The 20,298-nt window shown below is 38.4% G+C and overlaps 1 protein-coding gene across 4 annotated transcripts in view; it reads right to left on the minus strand.

The window, feature by feature from the left end:
* The window catches only part of LOC150080669 (mitochondrial import inner membrane translocase subunit TIM44), a 198,339-nt gene that overhangs the window by 139,205 nt on the left and 38,836 nt on the right, over positions 1-20,298 (minus strand). For all 4 annotated transcript variants that reach the window (XR_016547431.1, XM_090381988.1, XM_090381989.1 and 1 more), the window contains exons 5-6: positions 10,890-11,039; positions 2,503-2,572 (exon numbers count right to left, since the gene is read on the minus strand). Coding sequence is in view for 3 of the 4 variants with exons in the window: in XM_090381988.1 (XP_090238114.1) it covers positions 2,503-2,572; positions 10,890-11,039 (220 nt within the window). In the remaining variant the exon portion in view is untranslated. The remainder of the gene's footprint in view (positions 1-2,502; positions 2,573-10,889; positions 11,040-20,298) is intronic.

Raw genomic sequence — 20,298 nt, forward strand, 5'->3', positions numbered from 1 at the left:
ATAGGTTCAGCCGTAGCTGAACATGCCTGGGAAACTGGGTATGGCATTACAGCTAAAGAAGCTGTGATCGTGGATAGAGCGCATTGGTTTTGGAACCAGAAATGGCTAGAGTTTAAGGATATGTTCACTTGTACGCTATAGTCTTAATAGGGATATGGGCTGTCGCATTCATCCACTCTTTGAAGCCCTTATCCTAAGGAGAGAAGAAAGGTTTAGAGTGGTTTGTTCAATTTCCGGTTCCAACGCACGAGAAGTGGACCATGCACAGGTGCCATGGTTTGTGTCGTGGACCTGCTGGGGAGTATATGTACATATATAGACTGTCGGATAACCTGCAACCATTACTGTTGAAGGCAGCTGCTGCTGCTGCTGCCGAAAGCTCCTGTTTTAGTGGTTTTTAGTGATTTTCAACATCTTTTTAGCACTTTTAATTTTATTTATTTATTTTATATAGTCAGTACGTGTATTTTTTTTAATAAAGGCATTTTATTGATTTGAATCAGTGATCAGTGTTTTAGTAGCATCATAGATGAATCATAGAGTTCCTGATTCCAGAGGCCTCTTCAATGAATGTAAACATTAACAATCCAAGGAGAGCTAAAATAGGTAACATAACCAAGAGAAGAAACCAGATGTTGCATGGGTGAGGGTAACTAAAACCAAATTAGTGAAGAACAAAACATATAGAAAATACCTTAATCACAAGAACTAGAAACAAAAGAATTTTTCCTTTACACCAATTACTGCTTCCCTTTTTCTGTTAGTGGTTTTGGCCCATTTCTACTCTATATGTAAGAGGCCATTCTCTTCATTACCATGAAATTTTAGATCAAACTTTTTTCTTTTTTTGTTTCTGTAGACTTTTAATTCACAGTTGGTTGTTTATTTTGCCTCCAGTTTTTTTTTTTTTTTTTCGTATTTTGTCCTTTTATTTCTCTTTCTTTCATTTGCTAATTATTTGTATATATTTTAATTTAAATATTTTTCAGTTCTTAATTTAATCAAATTTGAAGTGGGAGTTTGAGCTTTGCTTCATTTTATATCCAATTGAATTTTACTATTTTCACTTTATTTTTCTACTTACTTATGTACTTAATTTTTTGAATAAACAATTTTCTCCCAATAATTTCTTGACTCCTTGATTAATATTTTGTTTTAATTCTATTTTAATTTCTATTTTTTGTCGTTTTTGAAGTTTTAGTTACTTTTTTTAAAAATTAAAGCATTTTTTTATTTTGTTATTCCCTGCTCTCATAATGTCTGAATTTTATTACCACAAGAACCCGATATGGCTATCTGCTGGTTAATCATTTGTTCCAGTTCAAAATTATCTTCCCCATTCTTTGTATATATATATCAGGGGTGTGCATTAGTCTCTTTCAATTGTCATCCTCAAACAGCAGAAGTTTTAACTGTAACTCTGCATCATTGATCTCAAGGATTGTGTATGGATGCCTGGTAGAGATAACATTGAGAAGCTTTTCCAGTTTCTTCCTTTTTTTTTTTTTCATCTTGTTTTTGGAGTTTTCAGTTTTGAAATGAGACTAATGCATTTTTGAATTCCCTAAATTTCAGTGTTCTTTGGCATATAATCCACCAGGATATCATAATCCAGACTGTTTAAGCACAAATAGCTTGGTTGCACGGTTTTTGTTTGTAAAATGATAAGAACTTATGCCACATGTTATAAAATGAATTAGTTTGCTGAACACTAAATTAAATTAAAAACCAACACATAGTAAACTGAAATGCTTTAACTAATTAATTTGCATACCACACTTCTGATTCCTCTTTAGAAAAGTAATCTTTATAACTTTATAACAAACTCTGCTGACCAGTTTTGTTAAGGTCTAATCTTAAAATGGCTACTGATGGCCTGATGATAGTTCTCAAGGAGAAAGTAGAAACACTGCTTGATTAGTTTAAGCATTTTTTTGAAGTCTCAGGAATTGTTTTTTTTATTAAAGTTTTTAATTTAGCATTCTCCAACATTCAATAAACTAATTAATTTTTATCAAAGTATGGTGCAAAGTGTTTTTATTTCAAAAATCATTTAGTATATCCTACACTATGTCTTTCACATAACACATAAAACATGGATTTTTGTTACTAACAGAGCTTAATGTATACCTTTTAAACATAAGCATATAACAATTACAGGATAAGTTTCACTCAGTTATAACCTGAAAGCCGAAATATCATACTCATCTAAATGATGAAACAAAATATAAGATTTTTCTTTTATCTCCTCCACTGAAATTATTAGAAACAGGTAAGATGCTTGGTGTCAAATCATGATCCATTTATTAATAGTTTTCTACCATATTCCATCCCCCCAAGATTTCTGTTCTGTAGAGAATCTTTCATACTCATCTTGCATTTGTAGTCAACGTAAATTCAAATCAGTACAGTACACACACAACTTGCTACAGTAGTAATACATGTCAGATATACATACTGTTAAAATATATGGGTTTAATAACAAGTGGTAACATAACTAACTTGGTGGTTTATAAACTCTGGCTCCAGGTAATGATGTTTCTTCTATTTCTTCTTTCACAGCTTTAACACCCTAAAAATTAATAAAATACTAATTACCAAAGTTGTAAATTATAACAAACAAAAGATATTACAAGACAAACATCCAGTTTGTAAGAAATTTCATGGACAGACTTAATATTGATCCAGTTATTTCCACACAGGAAAGCATGTAAGGCACATTATAAACTAAATGCTTAATAATTGAGTTGGAAAAGAAATAGAAAGGTTGGTTCATAAACAAAATTTGAAATCATATATGCCTACAAGAATAGGACTATCAGCAAAATTGAAAATAGCAGAAAGCATGGCTTACCTTCTTAGTTTATTTCAATACCCTTAAGGATAAGAACAACACACAGTTACACAGTCTTTGACACAGTTACTCATTAGCTCGATCTAAGGAATAATTTTGACATAGTTTATTTGGATTTTAGCAAAGCATTTGTCTTGGTCCTTCATGAAGGGTTACTGTATAAGCTTGAACAGGTTGGGATAACTGGTAAGATTCTAAGATGGATTGCTGGGTGGTTGCAGGGCAGAAGGCAGAGAGGTGTAATTAATGGATATTCTTCAGATTGGTGTAAAGTCAGGAGTGGGGTGGTGGTAGTAGTAGTAGTAGTAGTCGAGGCATGTGATGCGAGAAGGCAAGCATATGAGATTATGTAGCATCAGCAAAAAAAAAAAAAAAAAACAAATTTCATACATCCATTCCCTCTAAAAGTTTGTCCAGTTCTCCCTTGAATTTATTTAAGCTATCAGCTTCCACACAATGACAGAAGGAAGTTTGTTCCAGCAATCAACTACCTGATGACTAAAGACATATTTCTGCACATCAATTTTACAACTGTCTTTCCTCAATTTGAATTTATGCCCCGTTAGGTTCGTAATCTGAGCAAGTGGAGGAATCCCATCAGAATTCAGCGTGCTCAACCCATTCAAGGCCTTATACACCTCAATCAGATCACCTCGCAGGTGCCTATCTCCAGCCACTGCAATTTGCAGAACTTAAGCCTCTCTTGGTAAGAGGGTCCCTTCATTTCCCCTCACCAATCTTGTTGCCCTTCTCTGTACACGCTCAAGCAAATTAGATCCTTCCTAAAATGAGGCCTCCAGACATGGAGGCCTCCAAGGCATGGCCTGACCATTGCCTTATACAGAGGGACAATCACCTCCTTTTCCCTGCTAGCAAAATTCCTATATATCATTGACAAAACCCCATGACCTGTCTGCACTGCTCAGAAAACTTCATATCTGACTGCACAATTACTCCCAGGTCTTTTTCATTTTCTACCACTTCTACCTATATGCAGTACTTTGCATTTGTCAAGGTTAGACTTCAGCTGCCACTTCTCAGCCCATCTGCCCAAATTATCTAGATCCTGTTGGAGTAGCACACTGCCATTACTGTCATTAACAACCCTGCCAACCTTTGTATCATCTGCAAACTTTGACACTAAGCCTGATATACCTTCATCAATATCATTGATAAATATACAAAACAACAGTGGGCCCAATACTGAACCCTGCGGGACTCCACTAATAACATTAGTCCATGAAGAGCAGCACCCATTGATTACCACCCTCTGTCTTCTCCCACTCAACCATCCTTTTATCCATTGTAGCAATTTACCCTTAATACCATTGTGCTCCAATCTGTACAGTAGTCTTCAATTCGCAATAGAGTCAAAAGCTTTCCTGAAATCCAAGTACATGATATCAAAATTATTTTTTGCATCCAGTTCCTTTGTAGCCACATCATAATAACCAATCAAATTTGTCAGACAAGACTTTCCCTTAACAAACTCATGCTGTATCTGAATTATTGTTGCAGTCTTGTCTAGATCCTGCAATGCATCTTTAACCAGTGACACCATTATTTTACCCAGAACAGAAGTTAAACTAACTGGTCTGTAATTACTAGTGTCGTCCTTCGATCCCCCTATTTCATTGCTTTTCAAGAAGACCACACTATTGGTTAAAATTTGTTAATGCCATGTGCTATTGTGGTGGTAGGCAATGGCATACCACCATATTATCTGATGCCACAGAGACCATAACAAAAACTGCTGTTAACCTGATCCTGGATGCCACTGAATGCCCTGTGAAATTAAATTTAAGTAAGAAGAGGGTAAATGTGGGCACATGGAATGTAAAAAGTTTAAAAGAGGGCAAGCTGGACATTGTTATCAATGAAATGGAGATACAAAATTGATATTTACACAACAAGGTCATTTCAAAACTTGAAATGGGTTTTTGGTTGTTTTTTCTGGAAGTGACCAAGTAAAAGAACACGGTGTCACTGTCATTTTGAATAAGGAATGTTCAAGATTGTTTCTTGGATATAATCCTATTAATAGTAGAATAATGAAGGTTTGACTTCAGAGCCAACCAGTAAATTTCACAATTTTAGTTGCATATGCTCCAACATCAAAATCCACAAATGATATGGATGTTTTATTATGAAAATCTCCAAGCAACTCTTGATCTGGTCCCCAAAAAAGGATGTTTTTATACTAATGGGTGATTTCAATGCAAAAGTAGACAAGAAAGTTTCTTCTAGTCTGGAATGTGGTAGGTTTGGTCTTGGCACTAGAAATGAATGGGGAGAAAGTTTAATTGAATTTTGTTATCTGAACAGTCTTGTCATATGTAACACCTGCTTTCAGTAACGCCCAAGAAGACTCTACACATGGAAATCTCCTGATCATAAAACAAGGAATCAGATTGATTACATCCTTATTCAGCAAAGGTAATGTTCCAGTGTAATAACAGCAAAGACACTTCCTGGAGCAGATTGTGGTAGTGATCATCAACTACTCCATGTCATTCTCAAGCTGAAGCTGAAAAAGATCATGAATATGGGTTTTCCTAGATGAGTGGATGTAAAAAATATTCCTAATGATTATATACGTGAAACAGACAATCATTTTTAAGCTCTATTAGAACTAGATGATGATATGCTGCCCGAAGAAATGTGAGAAAATACAAAAAGCATTATTAAGGATTCAGCAAATAGATACATTAGAGAGACGTTAAAGGTCAGGAAGCCACGGATTACAAAAGCCACTTTTAAACTTATTGGGCAGCAAAGAATTGCGAAAGGCCAGGGTGTACGTGGAAACAAAGAGTATCAGGAATTGAGCAAAGTCATCAAACACTGTTTAAGCCAGGACAAACAGGATTATATCCTGTTTGTCCTGGCTTAAATATGGGGAAAGGTTGTTTCTGAACGTGTGTCAAACTAAAATTATGGTGATTGGTGACAATCATGGTTCCAGTAAAGTGAAGGTTAATGGGCAAGATGTCGAGGAAGTTGATGAATTTGATTACTTGAGGTCAAGAATAAATAAAAATGGTGACTGCTCAAACAATGTAAAGAGAAAATAGGCAATTCTGAAATGTTGGTCACTGATCTGACAAAATTACGGAGAGATCAAGATCTGCCCCTAAAGACGAAATCAAGAATCATTTAATCGTTAATTTTTCCAGTTTCCACTTACAGATGTGAAGGATAGAATCTGAAGAGAGTTGACAGGAAGAAAACTGAGGTATCTCAAATGTGGTGTTACAGTTACTGTGTATTCCTTACCTTGATCGAAGAACAAATGAGTGAGTATCGAATAAAATTGGCAGGCCTAAAATTCTTCTTCATAGCATTAAGCAATTGAGGGGAAGAGGTGCAGGGAAGATCTGCAACTAAATAGGTGGAAGGATGAGATCAGTGAACTTTTGAGCGTGACATTTTGCAATTCTGCTCGTATACCACATGATCGTTGCAGTTGGAGGAATTTGCTGGTGGCCACAACAGCTCCTCAGGGGAGCTACGACTGGAAGAAGAGATGTGCTACAGAGCTGTGTGAGACAATATTAAGACCCAATGAATCAGCAAAAATAAAACAGGTGCTGCTATCTAATGACACTGTAAAAAGAAAAATTTTACTTTGCTCAGCTGACCTTCTCAATGAATTCATTTGTAGACTTAAGGCGTCACCTTATTTTACCTTACAACTCGATGAGAGCACTGTCAGTAACACAGACGTGTTGTTAGTATTTGTTTCACACCCGTATAATGGTGAGCTTTGCGAAGACATTCTTATCTGTGATGATTTGAAAACTACTACAACAGGGGCTGATATTTTTGAAAAACTGACAGCTTTTTTTTTGTGTTCATGAACTCAACTGGAAGAAGCGTATTAATTTCTGCACTGAAGGTAACAAGCAGAGTCCCAGATGTTGTTATGAGAATCAAGGCAGTAGCACACCCTTCCTATTCAAGAAGTCACTGTGTACTCCACAGCGAAAATTTAGCTGTGTGCGAAACATTCCTGCAAAACTGAAAGATATTTTTAAGACATTAATATAAATTGTCACATGTGCAAACTAGTGACTCATTTTTTTCATTGCAAAACTATACCAAGAAGCTTGATTTCGTTTACTTCCGCAAATTGGCTGCTGAATATTTCTATTCCGATGATCCATGTGTTCTTGGAAACTTCATTTCGGGAAGGCTGCAATTCTGATTCTGTACTGTGATTCTAAACTAAGTTATGCTGCCCGTTGTGAGCCTCTTACCCTAATAAAAAGAAAGTTACAATGATCGAATGTTAAATATGCAACAGAAAAAACTTTACTCTTTCCCCATACTACTGGTCATCCTTTCTATTCCCTTTGTTCTTTTAATGGACAATTTTGAAAGCCATATACCGAAAATACTGTACTTCCTTAATGTGTTTTGTGTTAATTCTAAATTTTGTATTTATGCATGAACTCTCAAAATTTTGGTTGGGTAAGAGATAAATTGTAGTGTTAGATATTCAGAAAGAATTCTAGTAAATTGTATTCTTTATTACATTATTTTTCATTAAATATTTTTCTTGAATCAGAACCACATGTCAGTTACAACATTTTTCATTTAGATTATCATTTTTTTCCTTCACAAAAGTCATAACAGTTTTAATTCCATTACATCTTTTTACCATTCACACACCCAGTATCTTCTAATTTAAATAACATTAGAAAACAGGAAGTTTCTCAATCGTGGTTTTTTTTTTTTTTTGTGAAGGTTTTATGAGTGTGGGCAATCCGATGGTTAATAAAAACCCAATGCTAATCAATGAAGAGATCTTGTTAAGAATTTAACAAGATCTTGAGCCTTGAGTACTGCGTACAGGTCTGGAGACCTCATTTTAGGAAGAATGTAGATTTGCTTGAAGTGTACAGAGAAGGGCAACAAGATTGGTGAGGGGAATGAAGGGATCCTCTTACTAAGAGAGGCTTAAGTTCTGCAAATTGCAGTGGCTGGAGACTAGGCACCTGTCAGGTGATTTGATTGAGGTGTATAAGGCCTTGAATGGGTTGAGCATGCTGAATTCTGATGGGATTCTTTCACTTGCTCAGATTACGAACCTAAGGGGGCATAAATTCAAATTCAGGAAAAACAGTTGTAGAATAGATGTGCAGAAATTTGCCTTTAGTGGGTGGTTAATTACTGGAACAAACTTCCATTTTTCGTTATGGAAGCTGATAGCCTAAATAAATTCAAGGAGGAACTGGACAAACATTTAGAGGGAATGGTTCTTTGATGATTTATTTTTTTATTTTTTTTGGCTGATGTTACATAAGTCATACGCTTGCTTTCTTGCATCACATGCCGCTATTACTATTACTATTTCTCGCAAATTTGTGATGAAATGAGCAGCAACTATGATTACTTACTTTTTTTTTTTTACACCAAAGCACATTGGCTGAGTCGAGGTAAGGTGCTGATGAGATTCTCTGAATTACGTTCTGAAATTGTGATGTTTCTTGCTGAAGCCACAAGAAAAACAACTTGAGAAACTGCAGAGATTCATCGACTTTGTAAAGAACGAGCTGGTGCCTCGATTTCTGAAATGGCTGAACTGGTGGGGTGTTCGAGAGCTGCAGTTGGTAAAGTGTACCAGGACTAGCGTCAAAATGGTCAAACAACGACCTGACAGCAAAACTGCAAAGGACAGCAAAAGATTGATGTTAAAGGTGAGTGCCGGGTCCGACGACTCATACAGGTGCAACACTGTTGAACAGTTGACTACCCAAAACAACATGGGCCAACCCGGAACAATATCTGGCATGACCATGCATCGCACGCTCGCACATATGGGCTATACCAGCAGACGACCCCTATGGCATCCTCTCCTAACCAAGGTTCATCGGCGTAAAAGACTTTCCTGGTTCAAAGAGCATGCAAGTTGGGCGTTAGAAGACTGGAAGAAGGTGAGCTGGTCGGATGAGTCATGTTATTTACTCCACACCGTGGATGGTCATGAAAGGATTTGACATCAACAACATGAGACTATTGATCCATCATGCATGGTATCAAAAGTGCATGCAGGTGGAGGCAGTTGTATGGTGTGGAGCATGTTTCACTGGCAGGAACTTGGGCCCCCTGGTGCATGTGGAACAACGTATCAGTGGTCTCCGCTATCGTCAACTTCTTGCTGACTGTATGCACCCCGCTATGTTATACTTTTTCCCAAACGGCGATGGTGTCTTCCAAGATGACAATGCGCTGAGCCATTGGGCACTTGATGTGTAGAAATGGTTTGAGAAACACAGTTCTGACTTGCAGCATATCGATTGGCCCCCAAACTCCCTGATATCAATCCCATACAGCACTTGTGGGACACTATGGAAAGGCATATCAGGCATCTGGATACACCAATCACCTCCATAGCTAACCGCATTACACGCAGCTTTGTTGGCCATACCTCCTGAATGCTTCCGACATCTTGTTGAATCAATGCCAAGTCAGATAGCTGCTTTACTGAGGACAAAAGGAGGACCTACGAAGTATTAGGTACGTGGTCATAATTCAGTGATCACTCAGTATATTTTACAAACTGAATACACCGAATCTATCATTTCAAGGTAAAAACAAAACACTTTTCATATTCTTTAGAGAACGAGAGCTGAAGCAGGACAATATGATACCTTTGATAATTTTACTATCTCTTGTAAAAAAATATCTCTGCAGAGTCAGACTTAGAAAAAGGAATGATTGACGACCTCACACAGTTGTCGATCTCACTCTTGAGGATATTTTCCTGTCAATAGACATTGAAAGTTACAGGTGGATTGAAACTCCTCTGTCCTATCCACAAAAGGACTGATTGGTATCTCTTGTGACATATCACTCCAAGAAAAGTTTTTTACTTTTCCACTGTCTTGTTCTCTTCGTTCTGGGAGAGTTTGTTGGACTCTTTTCCTAATATAGTAGAAAAAGCAGTTCGTAAAGTTTTACGAACTGCTTTCAGCAAAATCACTGAAAATCTGTCACAGCAGGTCTCTCATTAGATTCGCTGAGTAAGTCTATTTTTTTTTTCAATTTGGAGTTATAATAATGCATTTTTTTTTTAAATTTTAAGAGTAGCAACTATTTTTTTTTCTACCTACTATAATACAGTGCCCAAAGCACGACACTGCTGCCAGTGGCTTGTTTTCGTTCCATGGTTCATCCAGACGCCATCATTTCCCCAGGTAAATGACACATACATACCCGGACATCCATATGGTGCAACAGGAAACACGATTCAGTGGACCAGACAACCTTCTTCCAATCACTCAAGGTCCAGTTTTGATGCTCACGTGCCCATTGTAGGTGCTGTCACCGGTGAACCGTGGTTAGCATGGGCACGCGGCGTGGCCAGTGGCTATACAGCCCCATTTTCAGCAGGGTTCAATGCACTGTGTGTTGTGACACATTACTGTCATCACCAGCATTCCAATTACCGGTGAGTTGTGCCACAGTCACCCTTCTCATGCCACGTACCATCCAGGAGAGCCTTTGCTGATCTCGCGATGAGCTGTGGTCATCCAACACCTCACCGGCGGTTAGTGGGTTTTCCTTCCTCGGACCACTTTCAGTAGGCACTAACCACGGCTGACAGTGAGCGCCCCACCAGTTGTACCGTTTCAGATATTCTCTGTCCCAGTCATCTGGCCATTACAATTTGGCCTTTGTCAACGTCGTTTAAGTCTGCTGCCTTTCCCATCTGAAGAACAAGAGTAACACTGATTAACAGAGCTCAATATCAGATATTTTTTATACCATGTCCTTACCTGCGCACGTGGCGTAGTTCACCTGCAGTTGCTTCGATTTGCATAACGACTCGCTGGTCATAATGTTTTGGCTCATCGGTGTATATACGTGTGCAGAATCCTCAAGGTGCATACACACACAGTTTAGATTTTTAAGTTTATAGTAAAACTATATAATATGGAAAAAGTGGGTATTTAGTTATAGCATGAAGGTTATATCCTTTAACAGATTAATCTGTTTAAAGTAACTAAATCCAAAAAGTTTCTCTTACCTCTGAAACAGCTCTAAAAGGAGCACTCTTTCCTAACTGTTCACTTTGCCTGCTAATAGCTTCGGCTGCAATACGAGCTGACTTAGTTAATTCTTCGGTAATCTCTCTACCTCTCTGGCTAAATTCACTCTTCTGTGCTTCTTCAATACCCTTTAATAAAAATAAAATAAAAATAAATAAATAAATAACAATGGACAAAAAAATGGTTAGATTCTAATGTAGCCTAAGCATTTCTAAGGCTTTAAAAAAAAAAAAAAAAAAAAAAAGCATAGTTGTTTTCTTTTTAACAATACAATACAGTAGCGAACACCTATACAATCTTTTAGTTAAAATGTGGAATTAGATAAATATGGGGCATGCTGTAAAAGATGGTGACAGTCCTTCCTGTCATGCCTGGCTGCAGTTTTGCCAAAGACTATAAGCTAAAAATATTGCATTAATAGTCAGGTTTTTTCCAAGAAAAATTGTCACTTTTCTTAGCCTACTTTGATTGTCACATGTGAGTCTATTCCCCACCCTAATAACATTTCCATTTACAGTCTGATGGAAACCACATTTATCATAATCCCCCCATCCACATTGGGTGTCTCAAATCCCCCAATGAAGGAGAATTTTATCCACTTAAAAAAAAAAAAAAAAAACTCAATCGCCTGCTTATAACTCATTTGTTTGCCTCATCCAAACCAACCAAATGTACAATACTGTGGGAATACTTATATTGTAATCTGCACCTTGGAACATGATGGCTGCCACTCAAAATACAGGTCCAATCTGTTTGACGCTCTTCTAGTAAATTAAAAATATCTGTTGACCCAAAACCTGATTGACTAAGAAATTCTGATTTCTCGTTTGCTGTTATGCCAGTTTTCACTCTGAAAATCAATGTAATGTAAAAGGTAACTATATCTACTCTCAAAAGAAAAGCCAAAACACATTTTTTTCATTATATTTGGCAATAAAATGAGCAAAACGAAAGCAAATTTCCCAATGCTAGTCAAAGAAATTTTGACCTATACAGTCATGCAAAAAGTAATATGTACTGATATTAGCAAAGTGATGAAAGCAGCCATCCAGTAAGAAAGCCAAATTTGAGTACCAGAAAAAAATCACATCATTTTACAGGCAAATCACATAATGCAATAATATTTGCATTCAAAGAAAAACTGAGGTAACAGGCATTTCAAAACTGAAATGCACAGTACCTGTATTGTTTATGGGTAAGCAATTAACCCAAAGACTGCGGTGGTCTGTAAGGCTTTTGACGGGAAATTTACCATTAACATTTATTGACGTGGCCCACTCTAGTGGGTAGTAGAAGGATCTATTTTATTTCAAGGAAACAAAATAGATCCCTTCTACTCTGCTACTCAGGGAGGGGTGAGAGCAAAGAAAATTAATATATATATATATATATACACTACCATTAAATATTGACAAAAGTTAAATTATAATAAAGTAAATAAATAAATAATTGAGCATTCATTAGAGGCAGCGACTCGCAATTCCTCCATATGAAGCCGAAATATATTTTAAATTAAATAAAACATAAGCCAGTAGTATGGCAAAAACTGTAGAGCGAAAATTAACATAAAAATAACCAAATAAACCCCCCTTTAACCCCCTTTTTTGGTGATATTTCACATCTTTTGGAACTGGTACCTCTTGGGGGGGGGTACAGCTAAATTAATATGTAATTGGCATTATTCTAAATTTTATATATGTTATGTTAATTGGATTTAAAGTTCGAAATTATATAGGGGTTTCTGGGCTATAATTTATGTCTAACTTTTATTCTTCTTTTCCGTTTGTTCATTTATTTGGTTATTTTTATGTTAATTTTCGCTCTACAGTTTTTGCCATACTGCTGGCTTATGTTTTATTTAATTTAAAATATATATAAATATATATATGCAGTTATTAGATGATATAAGTCAAAGTCATGCTTGCACATACTTCAAGAATTCTTGTATGAGGCCCTGAAAGAGAAAGTCTTCTGACATTGTAAGGATGTATCAACGGCAGTGATATTTTAAATGAAAAGAAAACTAAAATGGAATGAAAAATTTCTGGAGACTCAGAACCTGATTGACTAAGAAAAATTCTGATTTCTAATTTGCTGTTATGCCAGTTTTCACTCTGAAAATCAATGTATTTTCTATATGGGATTTCTGTAAGCAACTATATGGGATATATTAGAATCATAATGTAACATTAACTATGTTGCTAGAGGTACTAACACTCTCAGCACACCAATTATAGCAGTGTCATTAATAAATCTAATAAAGTCGAAGCGCTGTTTAGGTCAAAATTCATAAATTACAGGAATATCAGAAACAAGGTGTCATTCTAACAAACTGGATGCAGAATTTGAATATGGCAATTACAATGTAGTAGTAGTAGTGGCATGTGATGCAGGAAAGCAAGTGTATGAGTTTATGCAGCATCAGCCAAAAAAAAAAACACACCATTCCCTCCAAATGCCTGTCCAGTTCCTCCTTAAATTTATTTAACCTATCAACTTCCAAAACAACAGATGGAAGTTTGTTCCAGCAATTAACCACCTGCTGGCTAAAGGGAAATTTCGGCACATCTATTCTACATCTGTCTTTTCTTAATTTGAATTTATGCCCCCTTAGGTTTATAATCTGAACAATTGGAATGATCCCATCAGAATTCAGCATGCTCAACCCATTCAAGGCCTTATATACCTCAATCAGATCACTGCACAGGTGCCTAGTCTCCAGCCACTGCAATTTGCAGAACTTAAGCCTCTCTTAGTAAGAGGATCCCTCCATTCCCCTCACCAATCTTGTTGCCCTTCTCTGTACACGCTCAAGCAAATCTACATCCTTCCTAAAATGAGGCTTCCAGGCCTGTACGCAGTGCTCAAGGCGTGGCATGACCACTGTCTTATACAGAGGGACAATCACCTCCTTTTCCCTGCTAGCAAAATTCCTATATACAGGGTGATTCACTACCAGTGCGACAAACTTGCAGGAGGTGTAGGGGGCACAAAGACGAATTGGAATCACATAGCATTGCAGGGTCCGAAATGCCTTCATCATGCGGAAGGTCACGTGAGCAAAGAAAAAGAACAGAAACAGCAACTCATTAGTGTAACAGAAATCATTTTAATGACAAGTTTTACATTGGCAAAAAGCCATGCTACAGAAGGTGTTCGAAAGTTCGACCAGAAGCAGTCACAGGCTTCACAGCACTGCCGCATGGAACCCCTAATGTTCTGGAAGATTCCTGGCATGTCTCAAATCTCCCCGGCAGCTACAGAGATGCGAGCGACGAGGTCTTCAACTGAATCAACGGGAGTCTCGTACACCAATGTCTTCATTTGACCCCAGCAGAAGTCCAGGCATGATAGGTCCGTCGATCTAGCAGGCCAATGAACCGGACCACAACGACCTATCCAATGCTGTCCAAATGTAACGTTTAGGTGGTGGCAGACGTCACTGGTGTAATGTGGGGCAGCCCCATCATGCTGGAACCACATTGAGCGGCGCAATGACTGAGGAACATGTGCTTCTTCAATAAGTTCGGGCAGGACTTGCTGTAGAAAGATCAAGTATGCCCTACCGTCCAGACGAGGGTGCAGAAGGTACGGTCCAATGAGGTGGTCTCCAACAATGCCGGACCAAACATTGACAGAGAAATGGCGTTGAGTTGCACGTGTTCGTGTACCATGGGGGGTTCTCCAAAGCCCACAAATGGGCGTTATGTTGATTGAAATTTCCCTCCCTTGTGAAACTTGCCTCATCCGTGAACAATACGGACGCAGCAAATGCGCTCAGCCGAGTGTGGCAGCAAATGTTTGCCGCACTCTGCTGAAGAAACCAAGTAGCAAAAGTCCTCCGGGGTGGATAATCTGCAGGCTCCAATGACTGGATGCGTTGCAGATGGTATGAACTCATTTGGTTTGTTGACAGTATCCTCCATATAGAGGATTGGGAAATACCCAATCGTTGGCCTATCGCTCGAGTACTTGCACTCGGATTGCCTTCTGCAAGACGTAGGACACTCTCCTCATTGTCTGGCGTCCTCGTCGTTTGCTCTCGATTCATGGTATCTCTTGTGAAACAACCAGTCTCGTGTAACCTTCTGTGCACACGTGCGAAAATCGTATGATGATGAGGAGCACGCCTGTGCGGGAAACGTTCCTGGTACAAGCGCAGAGCGGCGTGCCTGTTACATTCCGCAGCTCTATACGCGAGGTGCATGTCGGCCAGTTTAATGTTTGAATACTCGTCCCTCCTACTGCCTCGGGAACCGAGGCAGTAGGTAATTGAAAAGGTAGAGTAATTGAAAAGGTAGGTAATTGAAAAGCAGTAATTGAAAAGGCAGAGTCATACACTTATCTGTGACAAGTCATTAGCTGTAATAATAATAAATGGCTGGAAGTCAAGAGAAGATTAAATTTTGGATGGATAGCATTCAGGAAATATAGTCATATACTGAGGAGCAATATCCCAATTTGTCTGAAATGTAAAATAATGAACCAATATATACTCTCCACCATGACTTATGGATGTGAAACTTGAGCACTCACCAAAAGGATGGAAGAGAAGCTGAGAACTATACAGCGAAGAATAGAATGAATCATATTTGGAATCAGACTGTTAGATAAGAAGAGAAACACAAGGATTAGACAGCAAACCAAACTCAAGTAAAGGACATTTTTATCAAAACTAAAGAACTAAAATAGTCTTGGGCAGGAGACAGCTTGAAGACATGATGACAGATGGACTAAGAAAATAACAGAATGGTACCCAACAGGAGCTAGAAGAAAATCTGGAAGACAACAAAGGAGATGAACAGATGAAATTAATGAGTTTGTGGGTAGTAAATGGATGGCCACTACACAAAACAGAAGGAACTGGAAAGTTGCTGGAGAGGCCTTCATCCTGCAGTGGACTGAAAATGGCTGATGATGATTCGAGAAGTAGAAGCTGATTGAGCAGGGCAAGGTTTCTCAAAATGGATAGTGGAATGCAATGTACTATCATCGGCAAAACTATGGATAGGATTTCCAGTCAATGGAAGGTCATTAATATATAAGAGGAAAAGAGCAGGGGAAAGAAATGAACCTTGTGAGTCACCAGCATTAGTGGAGAAGTTAGAAGACAGAAAGCTATCTACCAACACCCTCAGTGAGCGATAAGAGAGAAAACTGGATAACCAATTACAAAAAACAGTTGGCAAACCATAACATGGAAGCTTGTTTAGAAGACCTTTAAGCCAAACACGATCAAAAGCTTTGAGATGTCAAGAGCAACTGCTCGGGTTTCATTGAACTTTTCCATTGAATTTGTCCATAAATGGATAATATAAGCCAGAATATCACTAATGGATCGACTCTGACAGAATCCATACTGGCGATCATTGATCAGATGGATAGGTAGTTGGCGGTTAATTGATTTCTCCATTACTTTAGAAAGAGTAGAAGTATTTGCAACAGGACGATAATTGGATGGGATGGATTTTTCACCCTTTTTAGGAACCGGCTGGATATGAGCAAATTTCCAAGGAGAAGGAAACACCTTTGGAATAAGAAAGGGAAAAAGAAAGTGAAAAAAAAAAAGGTGGCAAAGAACAGGAGTAAGTTCAGGTTTTTTTTTTTTTTTGATTTGGTAGTTGTTGGCGCATCGGCTTCTGTGACCATATTGCACCTCCCAAGGTTTTTGCAGTACTTTGATCCAAGCCCGAGGCGGGAATCGAACCCGCGACCTTTGGGTTGCCGGGCAGGTACTTTACCCACTCGGCTAGCCCGGTCGGCAGTAAGTTCAGGAGTGCAGGTTTTGAGAACAAGTGGAGAAATACCACCAGGACCTGGAGCTTTCTTAGCATTGAGATTCATCAAAATCCTTCTGACATCCTTTTGACAGAAGACCACAGGAGGCATTGATTGGAGCATGTTGGGAATGGTGGGAGGTGTTTTACCAAGATCATTAATACATGAGTTGGAAGAAAAATGGGATGCTAGCAGGTCAGCTTTATCCTTGGCCGAAGTGACAACAGAATCATCTGGTTTTGACAGAGGTGGGAGCGGAGATGAGCAAACGTTGTGGCCAATAGCTTTGACAAGAGACCAGAATGATCGGCTACCATTATGGCAAGAAGCAAGTTTTCTATTCTTAGCCTGTTCAAAATCTAGTTTGGACCGATTAATAGCTGCTTTACAATTGTTGTCAGCTTTGGTGTAGGCAGAAAATGAAACTGAAGAATTGGAAACAAGCCAATTACGATATGCAACGTTCTTCTCTTGGACAGCCTTGGCAGATTTATTGGAAAACCAAGGTTTAGATAAAGGATGAGATCTTAAAGTGGAGTGTGGGATAAAGGATTCCATTCCTAAAAGAATAATTTCACTGACATGATTGTTGTTGTTATCTGGTTTTTTCAGGAGCATTAGCAACTAAGGCCATATTGCTCTGGGGATATGTGGTGGTCATTTCCTGACCTTTCTGCATCCCCCGTATTTGGTGGTCAAGGGCTCGAACCCTGGTCTAATCAAGACGTGTGTGCTACACACTGCTGCTCCTGCCCACCTGGCTACGGAGATGACCACTGACATGATCTGAGCAAATGTTGACATCAGAAGTTTTGAAACAGTATTCCGACCAAGGAAAAGAAATCTCACAGGTTATCCCATTTTGTATTCTTGTAATGCCAAACAATGTAAGGTTGGGAATAGCCATGAGATAAATTCTCCATTGGAGAAGAGACAATCACCAAGTTGTGATCTGAGGCGCCTAAAGGAACACTCACTTTGACCGTGTACCTAGAAGGGTTGTATGTGAGAAAAAAGATCAAGCGTGTTGGCTGTATGGTTAGGATTGTTCGGTATTCTTGTAGGTAAATGAACAATCTCTGCACGGTCATTAGTAATTGCAAAAGCCTCAGCATCTCGACCAGCTGGGTCGGTGTGACTAGGAAATGGAAGCCAGCTGGAGTTGTGAACATTAAAATCACAAAGGAAAATTATCTCACTGTTAGGAAAGTTGGACTGGAGAAAGTCAAGTTGCAAAGAGAGGTAGTCAAAGAGCTCCAAGTGATTAGTGGAGTTGGGAGAACTTTAGAGACAACAGATGAATTTCATAGAATGAGGTAGAGATATTTTAAGCCAGAGAAGTCGAAAAGAGGAGATTCCAAATTACCAAGTCTCTGACAGGGAATATCAGAATGGACATATGCACAAGTACCACCTTTGAAGCAAAAGGAATCATACAGCAAATAATTTGGGCAACTGAGATGAGCAGTAGTTGAATCAACCGATAACTGAGATTCTGTCAGAAAAAGTACATGGGGTTTGGCAGACTGCAGATGGAAATGGACATCATTCAGATTAGAATTGAGACCACATATATTTGTGAAATGAACTAGGAAGTGTTTGGGAGGTTTAGATCTTTTTGCACATAAGCTTACTCTATTAGTTTGACAATTTGTGGTGTATTCAATAGTAAGAAAAGTGGAGGGGTCATACTGTATGAAGTAAATAAATTTTTGGATATGGCATACACATGGTAAGAATATTCCCAGATCCTTGATAAAACGTGGCCTCGAGAATGCCCCCCCCCCAACATTGATCTTTTTCTCATAAATAATCCTTCCAAATATACGGTAGAGGTGAGTGGCCTTCTAGGCACTTCAGATCATGACTTCGTGATGGTCTCTTCTCCAATGGAGCCTTTCTCTCATGGTCATTCTCAACTGTTGTGTTGTTTGTCATTATAAAAATGCAAAATGGGATGGTCTATATCTTTATTGCAATAAAGATATAGAGCATGTCTATATATCTTTATCGCAATCACTGAAAATTAGTGTTTTAAATCTTCTAGGTCAATGTTTTCTCAGATCACATCAGTGAAACTATCGTTGCAGGGATGAAATCCTTTTTCTATAAATGCGACAAGGCTGTTGAAGATAAGAACATTGCATATCACAACTGGTTTGCATCCAAATCTCCAGGTTCATTTTCTACCAACACCAAAACTCACTACAATTGTAAAGCAGTTATTAATCAGTCCAAACTAGATTTTGAACAGGCTAAAACTTGCTTCTTGTCCAAATGGTAGTCAAGCATTCTGGTCACTTGCCAAAAGCAGGAGTGATGTGGAAAAGTTGTAGCCAACTTTTGTGCATCACTACTGCTCCACTTCTGTTAAAGCCCAATGGTTGTATTTCCATTTCAGTTAAAGATAAAGTTGACCTCATAGTATCCTATTTTTCTTCTAACTCTTGTATTTATGATCTTGGTAAACCACCTCCTACCTCTCAGTACACTCCATTCAATTCCTCCTGCAGTTTTCCTTCAAAAAGATGTCAGAAGAATTTCGAACAGTCTTGATGTCAAGAAAGTGCTAGGTCCTGATGGTATTTCTCCACATGTTCTCAAAACCTATGCTCCTGAGCCTACTCCTGTTGTGTTGATTTTTACTTTCTTATTCTTATGATGTTTTTCCATCTGCTTGGAAATTTGCTCATACCCAGCCATTTCCTAAAAAGGGTGTCAAATTCTTCGATTTCAATAATTGTCCCACTCTTTCTAAAGTAATAGAAAAATCCATTAACTGAAACTCCTAAACTATCTCACACCTTCAATCTGATCAACAATCACCAACATGGATTCCGTCTGTGTTGATCTATTGGTGATATCTGTTATCTTTAGCTTATGTTATTATTAGCTTATGCAGTCAAATATGAAGTTTGCTGAGCAGTGCAGAGGGGCTGCCAGGACAGGTCCTGGAGCCTTGTCAATGATATATAGGAATTTTGCTAGCAAGGACAGGGAGGTGATTATCCCGTTATACAAAGCAATGGTCAGGCCACACCTAGAGTACTGTGTACAGGTCTGGAGGCCTGATTTTAGGAAGGATGTAGAGTTGCTAGAATGAGTACAAAGAAGGGCAACAAGATTGGTGAGAGGAACAAAAGGGTGCTCTTACCAAGAAAGCCTTAAGTTCTGCACACTGCAGTGCCTGGAAAGTAGGCACCTGCGAAGTGATCTGATTGAGGTATATAAAGCTTTGAATGGGTTGAGCAAGCTGAATGCTGTTGGGATTCTTCCTCTTGCTCAGATTAAGAACCTGAGGGGACACAGATTCAAATTCAGGAAAGACAGTTGTAGAATATATGTGCGGAAATTTTCCAGTGGGTAGTTGATGGATGGAACAGATTTCCATCTTTTGTTGTGGAAGTTGATAGCCTAAATAAATTTAAGGCTGAACTGGACAGGCATTTGGAATGAATGGAGGGGTGAAATGGGAAGGGTTTTTTTTTTTGGCTGATGCTACATAAATTTGCTTTCTTGCATTGCATGCCTCTACTAATGCTATTCATCTCAAGACAAATTTGGTCAACATGTCAATCCATTGTGATATGCCAGATAATGTTACTCATT

Source organism: Mastigoproctus giganteus, chromosome 9 (genome assembly GCF_048544385.1).
Source record: "Mastigoproctus giganteus isolate SK-2022 chromosome 9, ASM4854438v1, whole genome shotgun sequence".
NCBI lineage: Eukaryota > Metazoa > Arthropoda > Arachnida > Uropygi > Thelyphonidae > Mastigoproctus > Mastigoproctus giganteus.